Source organism: Heptranchias perlo, chromosome 22 (assembly GCF_035084215.1).
Source record: "Heptranchias perlo isolate sHepPer1 chromosome 22, sHepPer1.hap1, whole genome shotgun sequence".
Classification (NCBI taxonomy): Eukaryota; Metazoa; Chordata; class Chondrichthyes; order Hexanchiformes; family Hexanchidae; genus Heptranchias; species Heptranchias perlo.
Window position 1 is genome coordinate 47666453 of NC_090346.1, and position 17294 is coordinate 47683746.

The window sequence follows — 17294 nt, forward strand, 5'->3', positions numbered from 1 at the left end:
GGGTCGCCAAGTGTGTTAAATAGAATGTTCTGCCACTTAGTTTTCCGATTTGCTTCATTCATTGTGCTGAGGGAATGGTCAATCTCCTTTATCTGTTGACATCCGATATAAAGCCCACCCCACGCTCAAAAGTTACTAGGTTCCAGCAATCCAGGGATAAAGTAGCATTAAAGAAAGAAAGAACTTGTATTTATATGGAGCCTTTCACGACCTCAGGATGTCTCAAAGTGTTTTACAGCCAACGAAGTACTTTTGAAATGTAGTCACTGTTGTAATGTAGCAAACACAGCAGCCAATTTGCGCACAGCAAATCCCACAAACAACAATGAGATACATAACCAAATAATCTGTTTCTAGTGATGTTGGTTGAGGGATAAATATTGGCCCCAGGACATCGGGAAGAACCGCCCTGCTCTTCTTTGAATAGTGCCATGAGATTTTTTTTACGTTCATCTGAGAGGGCAGACGGGGCCTTGGTTTAACGTCTCATCTGGAAGACGGCACCTCCGACAGTGCAGCACTCCCGCAGTACTGCACTGGGAGTGTGCGCCTGGATTATGTGCTCAAGTCTCAGGTATGCTTTACTAAGTGATCCCTGCAGTGAAATTTCTACATCCTTTAAAAAGTACAATACAAAGTTACAGCACAAAGCAGCCCCCTCAGTACAAACTAACACAGATTAAGCATTTGAAAGAGCAGTGAGATTTGGCAAACCTTCAGTGGAGTTAAAGCTCTCACCAGAAATCTGCGCGACCAGGACATCTAACACAACACATTTATTCAGAATCATAGAATTTTACAGCACAAAAGGAGGCCATTCAGCCCATTCTGCCTGTGCCAGCTCTTTGAAAGAACTCTGCACTTGTTCATATTCCACTGCCTTTTAATTTTTAAATTTTTGTCAAATATTCATACATTTCCTTTTTAAAAGCTATTCCATTTCTGGCAGGGCATTCCATGTCCTAACAACTCTCCGAGTAAAAAAAAAACTCTCCTAACGTCTCCCTTCCTTTTTTTGTGTGATCATATTAAACTCATGTCCTCCACTTACCCGCTCACTAACCAGTGGAAAGATTTTCCCACTTTACATTATCGAAAAACCCTCATTTTTTTTATAATTCTCAAAAGGCAACTGGTCAGAATGATTCTTGGGCTTAAAGGGTTAAATTATGAGGACAGGTTGCATAGACTAGGCTTGTATTCACTTGAGTTTAGAAGATTAAGGGGTAATCTAATCGAGGTGTTTAAGATGATTAAAGGAGTTCATAGGGAGATAGAGAGAAACTATTCCCTCTGGTGTCCAGAACAAGGGGGCATAACCTTAAAATTAGAGCCAGGTCGTTCAGGGATGATGTCAGGAAACACTTCTTCACACAAAGGGGAGTGGGAATATGGAACTCTCTCCCCCAAAAAGCTGTTGAGGCTGGGGGTCAATTGAAAATTTCAAAACTGAGATTGATGGATTTTTATTGGGTAAGGGGATTAAGGGTTACAGAACCAAGGCAGGTAGATGGAGTTAAGATACAGATGAGCCAAGATCTAATTGAATGGAGGAACAGGCTCGAGGGGCTGAATGGTCTCCTCCTGTTCCTATGTTCCTATTAATACCTGAACTGGACTGTGCAGCCAGAGTTTGTCAATGGAATAATCTATTGGTGGTTATTTCTGTCAAGTGACTGTGCCCTAACCTTTCACAGAGACAATGGCTGCAAGGTGAGTGATGCCAGCTCACCATTTACACTGGATAGATCAAACCCTTCTTTTCTATTTCTGCACTAAGGTCTCATAAAGCATCGCTGCGTGTACATTGTCCTTTGTCCGTTGGTTTTACTCCTCTGATTATGCATCGTGTGCAGATTCATTATACAGAGCGCTCCATAGGAAGATACATTACTTTCCAGGCATTGAATAATTGATGATAGAAACAGGAGACTGAAGTTTCACTTTGGGACACGAGCATCAAGAACTGGAGACCAGGGAGATGTTAGACGCAAAATAAGTGGGAGCATTTTCTAAGGAGCGCGATTAGCAATGGAATGGTACACAACCAAACTTAAACTCAGCTCAGCGTCGCTCTCTTGATGAGAGATCTTTTATTATGAAAAATGGCAACCAGGTCATTTCTGTACCTAGAAATGATCAATAATTTCCTCGGGTTTTCATTGTGCCTGTTCAATGAAATGACTGAATCCGAGATGATTAAAGTTTCAAATCAAACTACTGGATTTCAAGACAGTCCGGAAGCTGCATATTAAGGTCAAGTCTACTGAACACCAGAAGGAGCAAGAAATCCATAGCCAACCCCCCCCCCAACCCAGCCCCCTTCTCGACATCTGTGTTAAGAGGCAAGAGTGAAGTTTGGCGTGTGAACCTTCAGTAGAAGTTGGAAGTTGGGAGTTAATCTCAAGCTGGCAAAACTAAGAAAGCAAATAAAAACCAAAACCAGGAAATGTAGGTAATTCTGAATTAGAACACATAGAACTAGAACATGTAGAACTAGAACACATAGAACTAGAACACGTGGAACTAGAACACGTAGAAGTAGAACATGTAGAACTAGAACACATAGAACTAGAATACATAGAACTAGAACACGTAGAAGTAGAACACGTAGAACTAGAACATGTGGAACTAGAACACATAGAAGTAGAACACATAGAACTAGAACATGTGGAACTAGAACACATAGAACTAGAACATGTAGAAGTAGACCACATAGAACTAGAACACATAGAACTAGAACATGTAGAAGTAGACCACGTAGAACTAGAACATGTGGAACTAGAACTCGTAGAACGAGAACACATAGAACTAGAACACGTAGAACTAGAACTCGAAGAACTGGTACACGTAGAAGTAGAACACATAGAACTAGAACGGGTAGAACTAGAACACATGGAACTAGAACATGTGGAACTAGAACACATAGAACTAGAACACATAGAACTGGAACTCGAAAAACTAGAACACATGGAACTAGAACACGTAGAAGTAGAGCAGGTAGAACTAGAACTCGAAGATCTAGAACACATAGAACTAGAACACATAGAAGTAGAACACGTAGAAGTAGAACACGTAGAAGTAGAACATGTAGAACTAGAACACGAAGAACTAGTACACGTAGAACTAGAACACGTAGAACTAGAAAACATAGAAGTAGAACACGTAGAAGTGGAACACATACCCCATGAGCAGCAAAGAGAAAAGATAGCATCTAATTTGGGAAATAGTTTAAACACATACAGTTGCTAATTAAAATTACCCAATGCCACACTCCAGATGTGACTTGACTGTTGATAATTTAACGGTTCTGAGCCAGGCTTTCTGTCACTCTCAAGACCCGTTCGGCATTCAACACGGATTGGGATTGCATTGCTACCCTTGGATGTAATCTCCAAATTCTTGGACAAATCAACGCAGTTCACACCCAAGCCCACACACACACACACTCACATGCACACCCACACCAACACGCACTCACACACACACCCACACCAACACACACCCACACCCACTCACACCCACACCCATATACACTCTCACACCCACACCAACACACACTCACTCTCACACCCACACACACACCCACTCACACCCACACCCATATACACTCTCACACCCACACCAACACACACTCACTCTCACACCCACACACACACTCACACCCACACCCATATAAACTCTCACACCCCCACCCACACACACTCACTCTCACACCCACACCAACACACTCACACACACCCATAAACACTCTCACACCCACACCCACACCCACACACACTCACTCTCACACCCACACCCATATAAACTCTCACACCCACACCCACACACACTCACTCTCACACACACACCCATATAAACTCTCACACCCACACCAACACACACTCACTCTCACTCTCACACCCACACCAACACACACTCACTCTCACTCTCACACCCACACCAACACACACTCACTCTCACTCTCACACCCACACCAACACACACTCACTCTCACTCTCACACCCACACCAACACACACTCACTCTCACTCTCACACCCACACCCACACACACTCACTCTCACACACACACCTATATACACTCTCACACCCACACACACTCACACACACCTATATACACTCATACACCCACATATTCAGCTCATTCTGTAAGCAGAAATGCGGCTGCAGATGTTTGACTTGGTGCACTGCGGGATTGGCTGGTGATGGAGCTGGATTTGGTAAACCTGGCTCCGAATCAGTGAATAACAAACGAGTTACACTCGAATTACAGCTTTTCCACAAATGCAAAAAAAACCCCACACTTTATACTTATAGAAGTAATTCCAGACTGATCTTTCTGGCCACAGTTACTTCTCCCCAATCCCAACAAGTTATTTTGTTATTTGCCCCTTTTAAGAGTTTTAAATTGTTAATTTCAAAGCCCCGATAGTAATGACTCAAAACACTGATAGAGATTAATTCCTGCATTTGAACCTATTTGGTCACCGGGGAAATATAATTAAGATGACTATGAGAATTATTGAGAATCGATATTCCCTCAGCGAGTGTTGGGTGTTACTCCGCAGTATTGCCAGTGTGACTATCTCGTGTCTCTTTCTATGTTATTCCGTGTCTGCACTCCGACTCCCCTGTATTTCACGCCCCGCTCCACTCTTTGATTTCCTTTATAGTTTCATTTCTTTCCGCTCGGTTTTTAACATAATTCGTGATTTTTGATTGGCGACTGCGCAAAAAATCAGCGACAAGGGTAACCAGATGAATCGGCCATCGACCCCACTGCCCTCTGAGGGCGATGCGGGAAGAGGAATACAGCTGCTGCATTTTACCTACATAAAAACAGTCACTAAACTCCAGCAAGTAAGCTTATAGTGTAGAAGTGATCGTATAGAAAACACACACTCACACACAATTAACAGCAGGGAACACGACACAAAATACGAGGACACAACATCCCCGAGTCCAACAACGTTTTCAAGAGGGAAGATCTATTTTGCCCGAGCGGACAACCGACCGCTCCTAATTAAACCCATTTTTAGATTTGATCAAGGAAGCAATTGGAAGGGACCAGGCGCTGTCCGCATGGAGGGGTTGTTACAATATGGAAATGGCAGAGTCCTTGGTTACAGATCAGTGCAAGAACATGCCAGTGGCTTCGAGTTAAACACGGGGACATAGGAATTACTAGATGACAAAATGTGGAGATGCCGGTGATGGACTGGGGTGGACAAATGTAAGGAATCTTACAACACCAGGTTATAGTCCAACAGTTTTATTTGAAAATCACAAGCTTTCGGAGGCTTCCTCCTTCGTCAGGCGAGTCTGGTGTTGTAAGATTCCTTACATTAGATGACAAAAGACCGAGGTCCATCTAGTTCGCCTTCTACCACCCTGGTAGTCGCAGGATACCATAATGGAGGTGTTGACTAATCATGGCAATTAATCTCTACCAATGAGTCTACAACAGACCCAGACATGAGGTGAGGAAAACCCCCAGTGATGGAGAACTTTGGGAACCATGAGTCCAAAGTCACCTGTTCCTCCCAAGCAGTGTTACACTCAACTCGTCATGATCCAAATCACTCATATATTTTATCTCCAAAATATTATTCTCTGAAAGAAATCTATCTATATTTGCATTTGAATGAATTAACACTAATTGCTTCCACCGTCTCCCACGGGAGCATGTTCTGACGGTTAGTTACATCATTATTGAAGAGGACCTGTCAGGTTATTTTTTTTTTGCACACTATATTCATGATTGTGTCACCTTTCCCTGGGATGAATTTGAATCAGGATCAGTTATCCTGGCCCGAAGCCTCAGTTCCCCTATTCAGAGTAAGTCAGGGGAGACCGGGCAGCAACATAGTGCTTTTATACATTAGGGGCATCCTTGTTTAATCAAGTCTGATAGAATTTTTGACTCCACCCGTACTCCCACAACAGTTCCCTATTACCCGGTCACAAATAAACAGGTTCCACACCTAATACCTGCTGTGACCCTATTCTGAGAGATGGAAATTCTTACTCGGCAGTCAATCGTTTGGTATTAATTTATCAAACATCGCCCTCGCGTTTAGCCAAGATAATTCCCCAGTAAACATACCGGCAAAGTGTTGGATTATCTGAAGGAAGAGGGGGAGGTAAATTACAGGTGAGGCGGGTTGGATGACCTGGAGTGAATTAAAGTTACTAATAAATGCTGGAAATGTCGATGCCACCGTAAGGTCTGTGCTATATTGAGAAATATTCTCCTTAAAATCTCGCGCGTCCCATCCACCACACACAAAAATCTAACATTTCAGATCCGAGTGAAGTGTCTTTGTAAGGAGCTGGATCAGGTGTGCCGCGGGATATAAATAGAACGAGTTCATTAGCTGGGTAAGAAATTCAATAGCAGGTGGGACTCGTGTATTTGATCCATGCGACGCAACCCAAGTACAGTAAAGAGTCACCTTAATGGACTGCATATAAACCAGGTCTGCCAGTGGGGCACAGGCAGAGAAGGTACTTCGCTCCCATCTGGTGTGAGGCCCAGAGATACCTTAAAGGTGAGTCTTGTTGGGTGGGTTCGCTGTTCTAAATGTACAGAATAGGGTCGACTCTCAAAGCCAATGCGGGTTCATTTGAAAGAGAAATTGGAGGCGATTTGAGTTTCATAGTGAAACCATCGAGTAGTTTTGGCGGCGCACTAACAATGAGACGTGTACTTACGCTTTAGGAGAGACACAGCGAGGGAGGCAGAGATAATGTTACGACCCCTCGGTGTATTTACATTGAATGTGAGGACTGGATCACAGGTCAGATCCTAGTGCGGTTGGTGAACTGGAGACTCGGTCAACATTCTCCACATAACGAATCTTGTGAGCACCCAGGATAAAGTTCTCCCGGTTTTATATGTGTGTGTTCCCTAAACCAACCTTCTTTAAGATGAGACCCCGGGACCAGCGATGCAATCTGGGGCAATGGCTTTCAAATTAAGTTGAAAAATTGAGATATGGTATGGGTAAATACTTGAAAAGGAAAACAAAAATTGCAGGGCTATGGGGAAAGAGCAGGGGAGTGGGAGTGATCAGATTGCTCTTTTAAAGAGCTGGTACAGGCACGATGGGCCGAGTAACCTCCTTCTGTGCTGTAAGATTCTATGATTAACTCAAGACAGCATTTACTTTACTTTAGAAATACTGCAGGCTCATCTGAGATCGATGTATAAAATATGAGCGTTTAGAAGATTAATTACATGCGTGTGTGCGTCGGATAACAATAATTTCAAACATCTACATAATATTAATGATATTAATGTTTGGAGTTAAGGTCTTTTGACGCTGTGTGTGTATGGGAGAGAGTAAAAGAGAGGTTGAGAGTGTGGGAGAGTGAGAGTGTGAGAGAGTGAGAGGGAGAGTGTGTGAGAGAGTGTGTGTCTGAGAGTGAGGGAGAGTGTGAGAGGGAGAGTGTGCCTGAGAGTGAGGGAGAGTGTGTGAGAGAGTGTGTGTCTGAGAGTGTGAGAGGGAGAGTGTGTCTGAGAGTGAGGGAGAGTGTGAGAAGGAGAGTGAGGGAGAGTGTGAGAGGGAGAGTGTGCCTGAGAGTGAGGGAGAGTGTGTGAGAGAGTGTATGTCTGAGAGTGAGGGAGAGTGTGAGAGGGAGAGTGTGCCTGAGAGTGAGGGAGAGTGTGTGAGAGAGTGTATGTCTGAGAGTGAGGGAGAGTGTGAGAGAGAGTGTATGTCTGAGAGTGAGTGAGAGTGTGAGAGGGAGAGTGTGTCTGAGAGTGAGGGAGAGTGTGAGAGGGAGAGTGTGTCTGAGAGTGAGGGAGAGTGTGAGAGGGAGAGTGTGCCTGAGAGTGAGGGAGAGTGTGTGAGAGAGTGTGTGTCAGAGAGTGTGAGAGGGAGTCTGTGTCTGAGAGTGAGGGAGAGTGTGAGAGGAAGAGTGTGCCTGAGAGTGAGGGAGAGTGTGTGAGAGAGTGTGTGTCTGAGAGTGTGAGAGGGAGTCTGTGTCTGAGAGTGAGGGAGAGTGTGAGAGGGAGAGTGTGTCTGAGAGTGAGGGAGAGTGTGAGAAGGAGAGTGTGCCTGAGAGTGAGGGAGAGTGTGTGAGAGAGTGTGTGTCTGAGAGTGTGAGAGGGAGTCTGTGTCTGAGAGTGAGGGAGAGTGTGAGAGGGAGAGTGTGCCTGAGAGTGAGGGAGAGTGTGAGAGGGAGAGTGTGCCTGAGAGTGAGGGAGAGTGTGTGAGAGAGTGTGTGTCTGAGAGTGTGAGAGGGAGTCTGTGTCTGAGAGTGAGGGAGAGTGTGAGAGGGAGAGTGTGCCTGAGAGTGAGGGAGAGTGTGTGAGAGAGTGTGTGTCTGAGAGTGTGAGAGGGAGTCTGTGTCTGAGAGTGAGGGAGAGTGTGAGAGGGAGAGTGTGTCTGAGAGTGAGGGAGAGTGTGAGAAGGAGAGTGTGCCTGAGAGTGAGGGAGAGTGTGTGAGAGAGTGTGTGTCTGAGAGTGTGAGAGGGAGTCTGTGTCTGAGAGTGAGGGAGAGTGTGAGAGGGAGAGTGTGCCTGAGAGTGAGAGAGAGTAAAAGAGAGGTTGGGTGTGTGAGAGAGAATGAGTGAGAGTGAGAGATAGAGAGAGTGTGAGAGAAAGTGTATGTCTGAGAGTGAGGGAGAGTGTGTGAGAGGGAGAGTGTGAGAGAGAATGTGTGTGTGAGAGTGTGAGAGGGAGAGTGAATGTGTTTGTGAGAGAGAGAGAAAGCCAACATGCAGTGAGAATATCTTCGATCCTTATTGTATTTCATTTCTCAGCAGTTTCACAATGGAAATCACTGATGTTCTGTCTCCTGCTGACATTTCCACTGCATTAAATGAATGCCAAGGTAATGTATGCCATGCTCCTTCTTGTATAGCTGCATCAATTTTTGCTGTTGATCAGAGGCGGGAGGACAGGGCTTTGATACACACATTTCCTGTCTTGTTTCACAGCCAACAACTCCTTCAACTGCAAGAAATTCTTTCTGACTTGTGGTCTGTCTAAAAAAACCGCCGAAGAAATCAGGAAAGTTTTCCGAGCCATCGATGATGATGACAGTGGTTTCATCGAAGAGGAAGAGTTAAAGTAAGGCACCAACTGCCTTGGGCTCTTTTTTTACTACTGTGTATCGGATTTTAATTCACAGGGGAATAATCATGTATAATTTCTTGTTCAATAGTGTCAGCCGTGGCTCAATTGGTCGCACTCTTAACTCTGAGATAGAAGATTGTGAGTTCAGGTCCCACTCTAGAGACTTGATCACATAATCCAGGATGATACTCCCAGTGCAGTACTGAGGGAGTACTGCATCTGTCGGAGGTGCCATCTTTCAGATGAGGTGTTAAACCAAGGCCCTGTTTGCCCTCTCGGGTGGACGTAAAACATCCCACGACACTATTCAAAGAAGAGCAGAGGGAGTTCTCCCTGGTGTCCGGTCCAATATTTATCCCTGAACCAACACCACTAAAAACAGATTATCTGGTTATTATCTCATTGCTATTTGTGGGATCTTGCTGTGCACAAAATTGGCTGCCGTGTTTCCTACATTACAACAGTGACTACACTTCAAAAGTACTTCATTGGCTGTAAAGCGCTTTGGGACGTCCTGAGGTTGTGAAAGGCGCTACAGAAATGCAAGTTCCTTCCTGTTATTGCAGTACTCTCTTTCCTACATTGTTTTAATGGATTAGCCTGTTTCAATAACTCGTAAGCAAATGGCTCCTCAGCGTTTTTGTAAAGGAAACATTGTGAAGACCAACACTCCACAGCTCACACAGCTTTCTTCTCAAGGAAGTGGCTCGTACTGGAATATAATTCCACAGGTGGCAGCAAGCCCTCTCTCTGTACCTGGTCCAAAATGGTCATTCGTCATGCGCCAGCCCCGACCATGAATGTGGGCAGGGTATTCGAATGGGAGATGGGGGCAGGCAACAAACACACCAGCAGGCAAGATACCCCCCCCACCCACCCACCCACCCACCCCCAATCCTCCCTTCACCCAACACCATTCCAGCATGGCTGATGGGACAGCATCACTGCTTAGCTAATTCGTTTATGTCCCCCGTTCCCTGGCTTGGGGAGACTGAAATCAATTAGACAACTATCACTGCCACCTTGGCAGAGATCTTCTAACTCAGCAATGACCTGGGATCTTCCTCATCTGCGTGACCTGGTGCCACACCTTTTGCGTGTACTGAATCAGAGATACCTCTTGTATCCAATTAACGGGAAAAGCAAATCATTTGACTATCATTGGGTGTCTGAATTACATACATAGAAGCACAGAAACAGGCCATTCGGCCCAACAGGTCCATGCCAGTGTTTATGCTCCACACGAGCCTCCTCCCTCCCTACTTCATCTCACCCTATCAGCAAATCCTTCGATTCCTTTCTTCCTCATGTGTTTATTTAGCTTCCCCTTAAATGCATCTATGCTATTCACCTCAACTACTCCATGTGGTAGCGAGTTCCGCATTCTAACCATTCTCTGGGTAAAGAATTCTTCACCATGTGTCAGTATAGGCTAGTTCTAGTGTATGGTAAGGTTTTGGTAACATAGTGGTTATGTTACTGGACTAGTAATCCAGAGACCTGGACTACTATTCCAGAGTCATGAGTTCAAATCCACAGCAGCTGGGGAATTTAAATTCAATTAATTAAATAAAAAATCTGGAATAAAAAAACTAGTATCAGTAATGGTGGCCATGAAACTACTGGATTGTTGTAAAAACCCATCTGGTTCACTAATGCCCTTTAGGGAAGGAAACCTGCCATCCTTACCCGGTCTCACCCTATATGTGACTCCAGATCCACAGCAATGTGGTTGATTCTTAATCACCCTCTGAAATGGCCTAGCAAGCCACTCAATTGTTCAAGAAGGAAGCTCACCACCACCTTCTCAAGGGCAATTAGGGATGGGCAATAAACGCTGGCCCTGCCAACAATGCCCACATCCCAGGAATGAATAAAAAAAAACTTTTGCTTCTGCTTTGTGACCAGATGGAATATTGAATGTTTTGATCATTCCTTTAAGTTATTATAGATTTTTTAAAAATAGTTTTATGATTAAAAAATGTCAAATGAAATAACACAATATGTGGTGTCTTCTCTAATCCAATACAAACATCTTCTTTAACGGGGATTTGTACCAACTGTCGAGGGAAAGATCATTCTTTCATTGAATTGGTAAATAAGACCAGACATCATTGTTACCTGAAAACAATTTCTAATGTACTGAGAGATGTTGGGTGGGGTGGGATGCATTGAGGGGGAGGTGGGGATGTGGTGGCGAGCAGGTTATATTTCAAAATGGCCAATGATCCTCATTTGAAGAAAACAATGGATTCGCTCTTTAACTGGCTTTGCTCTTCCAGGTACTTCCTGCAAAGGTTCTCTGCTGGGGCCAGAGTCCTGAGTGATAATGAGACCAAGTCATTCATTGCTGGGGGAGATAAAGATGACGATGGGAGACTTGGTATGGATGGTATGTCGATGAATCTTTGCAGAACTATATCTTTTAAAACGTGATTGAACTCTTCTGAAGAAGAGCTGTTGCCCACAATATAGATGGGATTTTAATTCTGAACATTGAAAGTCAAGAATCGTTTATGATCATTTTGTTTCTGGTATTGAGTGCTTCATTCATGCCATATAAATCCTTTTTGCTTTATATTTGTTTGTGCTATTGCAATGCATGTATTTATAAAAACTGGTGCACTCCACTGAATTTAAGAACCAGAAAAGTCTCAACATTTAACGCCGATCTTATTTATTTACAGAATTTGTTGACCTGGTACTTGCATAGATTCTCCCAGGACAGCGCTACCTCCATCTGCATTTTACTGCAAGGGTACATTAAAAACAAGGCTAGTGTTTGTACAGTGTGATTGCAGCATGAACGACATCTTTCTGTTGTACCGAAGGGATTGTAGAAACACTTCAGACATTTGGATGTAGCCCGGTGTTTATGTAACGTGTGGTTAACCTGCTCTGTAAAGGTCATGTCTTTGGAAGATTGAAAACAATTAAAAAAAAACTTGCCTTGTATCCAAAAGCCTTTTCTTGTGTGTGTCTGTTTCAACTAAAATTGTTCAGATGTTTATGGAATTAAGCAGAATTTTGCTGGTTCAGCGCTGATGTGGGTAAAGTTATGCTGATGCTCGAAAGCTGCAGGCTGTGAAATCTGCTGTAATGCTCCTTTTGTTTGGTATTTAATATCTCTTCAGGAGACAAGATTTATGCGGTGAGAACTGAATCCTTCGCAACAAAAGGACGGGGAAAACTGGCATAATTGATATTGACTTATATCAATAACTTTTTGAGGTTTGGACCAACACTGTAATCTGCAATCTTAGTCCATGTAACACTTTAACTGTTCTTACTCCAATATCGCTCTGAAAAATTCACCCATCCTTTGGGTGTTTATCTTGCTGTATTTCCCAGTCCCACGTTATTGAGGCTTCTATTATATTTTAATATAACTGTTTTTGAAGTTTATCGTCACCAAGATCCACTAAACAAAGAAAGACCTTGCATTTATAAAGCACCTTACACATCCCAAGGAGGTCACAAAGAGCTTTGTGGCCAATCCAAAAGTGGATTACTTTTAAAGTGCGGGAGCTGTTGTTATGCGAAGGGGACAACCAATTCCTCATAACAAGGCACGACAAACAGCAAATGAGGTGAATGACTAGATAATCTACATTTGGCGGTGTTGGTTGAGGGAAGAATGTTGGCCCAGGACATTGAGAGAACTCTGCTATTCTTCAAATAGTGGCCTTGGGATCTTTTACATTCACCTGAACAGAGAGATGGGGCACAATGTGTCACCTAACATATTATTTTTTATTCATTCGTGGGATGTGGGCATCGCTGGCAAGATCAGCATTTATTACCCATCCCTAATTTCCCTTGAGAAGGTGGTGGTGAGCCGCCGCCTTGAACCGCTGCAGTCCGTGTGGTGAAGGTTCTCCCACAGTGCTGTTAGGGCTGTTGTACCATGATTTCCTGTTTATGTCCCAGAATATTACTCGGCTTGAATGTATTGGTGAATTGTTGTCCATGACTGAATGTGTCACACACAGAATGTAGCATTTACATACTAGATTCAAAAATCAAATTAAAATAGCATCAGGTAATTATCTATCTCCATTTAAGAGTCTGATTATCATGCTGTGAGAAGGTTAAAAGAACCTGAATCAAAATCTGTTTTTTATGATGCAAATTGAGAATGCAGCTTTAAAAGTGTGAATAATTTATAATTAATTTTTTTAATCCAGGCTGCATTGTAAATATTTAATCTATTTGTTTATCTGGTAGAGTCTGGCCACTGTAAAATCCTGTTCAATAAATGAGTACTGTAAACTGTAAAACCAGTCTTTAAACTATTTGAAAAGGAAGGAATAATAAACGTACTTCATATCTGCTCTTTAAATACAGTAATCACATCACTGGTGCACACATGTCCTCAACTATTGGCATTCTCGACCTCAATTTCCTTTGGCCCCCATTGGAACTCACACGTCTTCTCCGTTGCTAAAGCTGCCTTCAGGAAACTTGCTTTACTCTTTGGTGCCAAACACATCTTTCCCCTTCAGCAACTATTAAATCTCAATAACACCCAAGTCCATTCAAGACTTGAATACTGTTCTCATATCCGGGAGGCTCCTCTAGCACCTCTCTCATATTCCAGACCAGGATACAAGAGGAAAAAAAAACGTGCGTCATAAGTGATCCTTCTCTAATCTCTCGCCTCTAACCTGGGGTGTTGCCAACACTCAGAATCTGGTTAATAATTTATTGATTTTCCACTATTGCGCAATTCGTGGGGAAAGCGGAGATAAGTTTGCCAATCAGCTCAACTTCCTTTTAAGGACATCCAGAAATTGAACCATCAGGATGGAAAAGGAGGATACACAGAAATTGAGTGGCACGGACCAGAAGGTTTGATTGCTGGAGGGACAAGTGGTTGACGCTTCTTGTATCTTCTTGGTCCATATGGTTGAGTTCCACACTGGAGGGAGGGGGAACTTTGACCAGTGAGCCCAATGGGGGAAATTCACAAATATTGTAACTTTGATATTAATCTTCTAGAAAAGAAACTCAGCAGCAAACTCAATGCTTGTTTAGGGAACCCTTAACTCACGCCACAAAGAGGAGGTGTTTTATACCAGTAAAAAAGTGTGGGAAAAATGCCAGTTACTGACATGTTACCCACCTATCAGTAGCCCTTATGATGAATGGTATGTGCTGATCGAGCCCCCCTCCCCGACACTCAGTACATCAGCTTGCTCCTCCTACTCGTGGAGTCTAGAAACCAGAATTCAGCTAAACTGCTAACCTGTTTACCCTCTTTGCTGCTAATTTGTATAATATACTGTTATTAAGTAATAGTTCAATAGTTTGATGGGTACTGTACATAAATAATGCAATGTAAAGTAGTTGTCATTCTGATTCCACTAAAGTGAGATGGCGTATTTATTGTGTGAGGTCAAGGGGCCTGGCAGGTCAGGTGATCTGGTGAAGCCTGCAGACTTTGGCACTACCTGCGGCACCTTTTTGCTCTTAGGGCCGTTCAACAAGTTGGTGTCGAGCCACAATTTTTGAATTGAAAATAAATACTGGGTGAAGGCCACGTCCCATAACACAAGGCGTAACCCAGGTTGAAAACAGGAGGATAGAAAACAAGCTGCACCGTGAAGTGGTGAGTCGATGATATCAAACTTGGGCTTTAAAAGCCAGTAGATTGAATGGATTTCAAACCACGAGGTTCGGGGGTGGGGCGGGGGGGATAGGAACAGTAAATAGAACGATGCACTGAGAGCTTAGGAGGAACAAGAAAGCAAAGTTCATCAGAGCAATCACCACAGTACTAACGTTAAAACAGAGCAAGGCAAAGTTGTTGTCAAGCAGAAAGAACAATTCCCTGTCAAATAATCAGCTTTTCCTTGTCTTTCTCTCAGACAAAGTGAGGACTTCCCAAACTATCTCAGTCCATACTGATGGTCAGTGATGCATTCTATTATGGGGCAGTCGCATGCATGGCACCAAATCATAATGTTGAATGCACAAGAAGAAATGAATACTTTCAGGAATTGGGTTTAATTCCAGCCCAGATTGATAGATGAAAGTCTCCTCAGCCTGTTGCTGTGTAGGGGGGGTGGGGTCCAATGTAAAATGGAATTGGTCTTCATCCCGCATGGCTAGAGAGGGGAAAAACAATCAAGGTTACCAGTCCTGATCACTATCCAGTGACCCCTTTGTTGGAAGGTGCAGGTGCACGGACGCCAGGGAGGGTCGGGATCAGCTCTGCTGTCCCACAAAGTTGAGTAATCTTCTAACACTCGCTATCCAGTTCACCCGTGAAGTGGCCATTTGGATGGGGGTACTGGGAGGCTACTGGTGCCCATGGAATTGCACACCAGTGTCCACCTCTCTCTCCTCCTTTAAGACACTCCTAAAAACCTACCTCTGTCACCTGTTGTAATTTCTCCTCATGTGGCTCGGTGTCAAATTTTGTTTGATAACATTACTGTGAAGCGCCTTTGGATGTTTTAAGGCGCTATATAAATTCAGGTTGTTGTTGTTGAGGGGGAGAGGGGTGAAGGAATAAAACTGGAAAAATATACATTTATTGTATTTATTTTATTTTAGCCATACTATTATAAAAACTTGCATTTTGCTATGGGAAGTGATTTTCTCCTCCGTACAAATGACCCTGTCCATCTATGTAATTAAAAGTCTTGCATCAGGCTGGGGCTCTTTTCTCTAGAAAGGAGAAAGCTGAGGGGTGACCTGATTGAGGTCTTTACAATTCTGAAGGCATTTGATAAGGTAGACTTGATAAGGTTTCCACTTGTGGGGGAGGCCAAAACCAGAGGCCGTAAATATAAGATATTCACTAATAAATCCAATAGGGAATTCAGGAGAAATTTATTTACCCAGAGAGTGGTTAGAATGTGGAACTCGCTACCACGAGGAGTAGTTGAGGCGAATAGCAGAGATGCATTTAAGGGGGAGCTGGATAAACACATGAGGGAGAAAGGAATAGAAGGATACGCTGATAGGGTGAGATGAAGTAGGGAGGGAGGAGGCTCGCGTGGAGCATAAATGCCGGCATAGACCTGTTGGGCCGAATGGCCTGTTTCTGTGCTGTAAATTCTATGCAATGGAAGGGAGAAGAGTAGAATTTAAATGATAGAAACTGGCAGGAATATTGGATGGAGGAGGGGGGAGAGACAACCAAGGTGGACACTTGAAGGTGAGGTGTTTCACCATTCACAGCTTTTCCTTTTATGGTAAATACCTGAGAGTTTCCACTGATATCCCTTATGATAAAGGGTCACGGTCGAGTAGATATAAGTCAGTTTTTTTTGACAAAATTGATTAATTTTCCATCCATATTTGCTGAACTGTCATTGACTCTTTCCACTGGCAGCTTTCAGCAGGTCAATTTAAGGACATGTGAAAAACAGTTTGAGGGATTTAAGTCTGCTTGATTCCAATTCAGTGTTCCCCAAAGCCTGGCCATGTTAATCAATTGCCCTTTATATTAATCATTGCCGTTCAGGGGCTCTGTCTTACCTAGATCTGCTTCTCAGTGGGACCTGAGATTACACGTGGCTGTTTATGGTGGCTAAACACCTAAACATTAAACAAATTCAGAGTTCAAACTTGGTCAGTATACTACCATTGAACGTCAACTAATGTCAGTAGGATGCCTTGAGTAATTAGAGTAATCATCCTTCAGTACAAGTAACTGTTTGTATGCTTTCTATCGGGCTCCTGGGATTCTTTATCGACTAAACTCCTGTTAGTTATGGATTGAAGCTCATAAAATTCCTTTAAACTACAACACAACAACTTGCATTTATATAACATCTTTAACATTGTAAAACATCCCGAGGCACTTCACAAGAGTGATTATCAAACAAAATTTGACCCCGAGCCACATAAGGAGATATTAGGACAGGTGACCAAAAGCTTGGTCAAAGAGGTGGGTTTTAAAGAGGGTCTTAAAAGAGGAGAGAGAGGCGGAGAGGTTTAGCGAGAGAATTCCAGAGACAGTAAATTGCCTGTGGTGTTGACCACATTTAGTTGACAAATGCTTTTTTTTAATATACAAGATGGCGACAGAGTTGGGTGAGACTTCAGAAGCTTGCTCCAAGAGTCCAACATACATAGAATTAGAAAGAATTTACAGCACAGAAACAGGCCATTGGGTCCAATTGGTCTATGCCGGAGTTTATGCTCCACATGAGCCTCCTCCCACCCTACTTCATCTCACCCTATCAACACAT

General features: G+C 43.4%; 1 protein-coding gene across 2 annotated transcripts; it reads left to right on the top strand.

The window, feature by feature from the left end:
* The first annotated feature begins 6385 nt into the window (after positions 1-6385).
* Positions 6386-12049, top strand: LOC137340756 (parvalbumin, thymic CPV3-like). Of its 2 annotated transcripts, none has more exons than XM_068003501.1 (5): positions 6386-6552; positions 8772-8842; positions 8949-9081; positions 11370-11479; positions 11775-12049. In XM_068003501.1, exons 2-5 carry the CDS (start codon positions 8782-8784, stop codon positions 11798-11800), a joined length of 330 nt encoding a protein of 109 aa, XP_067859602.1. In that variant the 5' UTR covers positions 6386-6552; positions 8772-8781; the 3' UTR covers positions 11801-12049. The 2 variants fall into 2 exon arrangements, with proteins under 2 accessions (XP_067859602.1, XP_067859601.1); XM_068003500.1 differs by having other exon boundaries at positions 8775-8842.
* The last annotated feature ends 5245 nt before the right edge of the window (positions 12050-17294 follow it).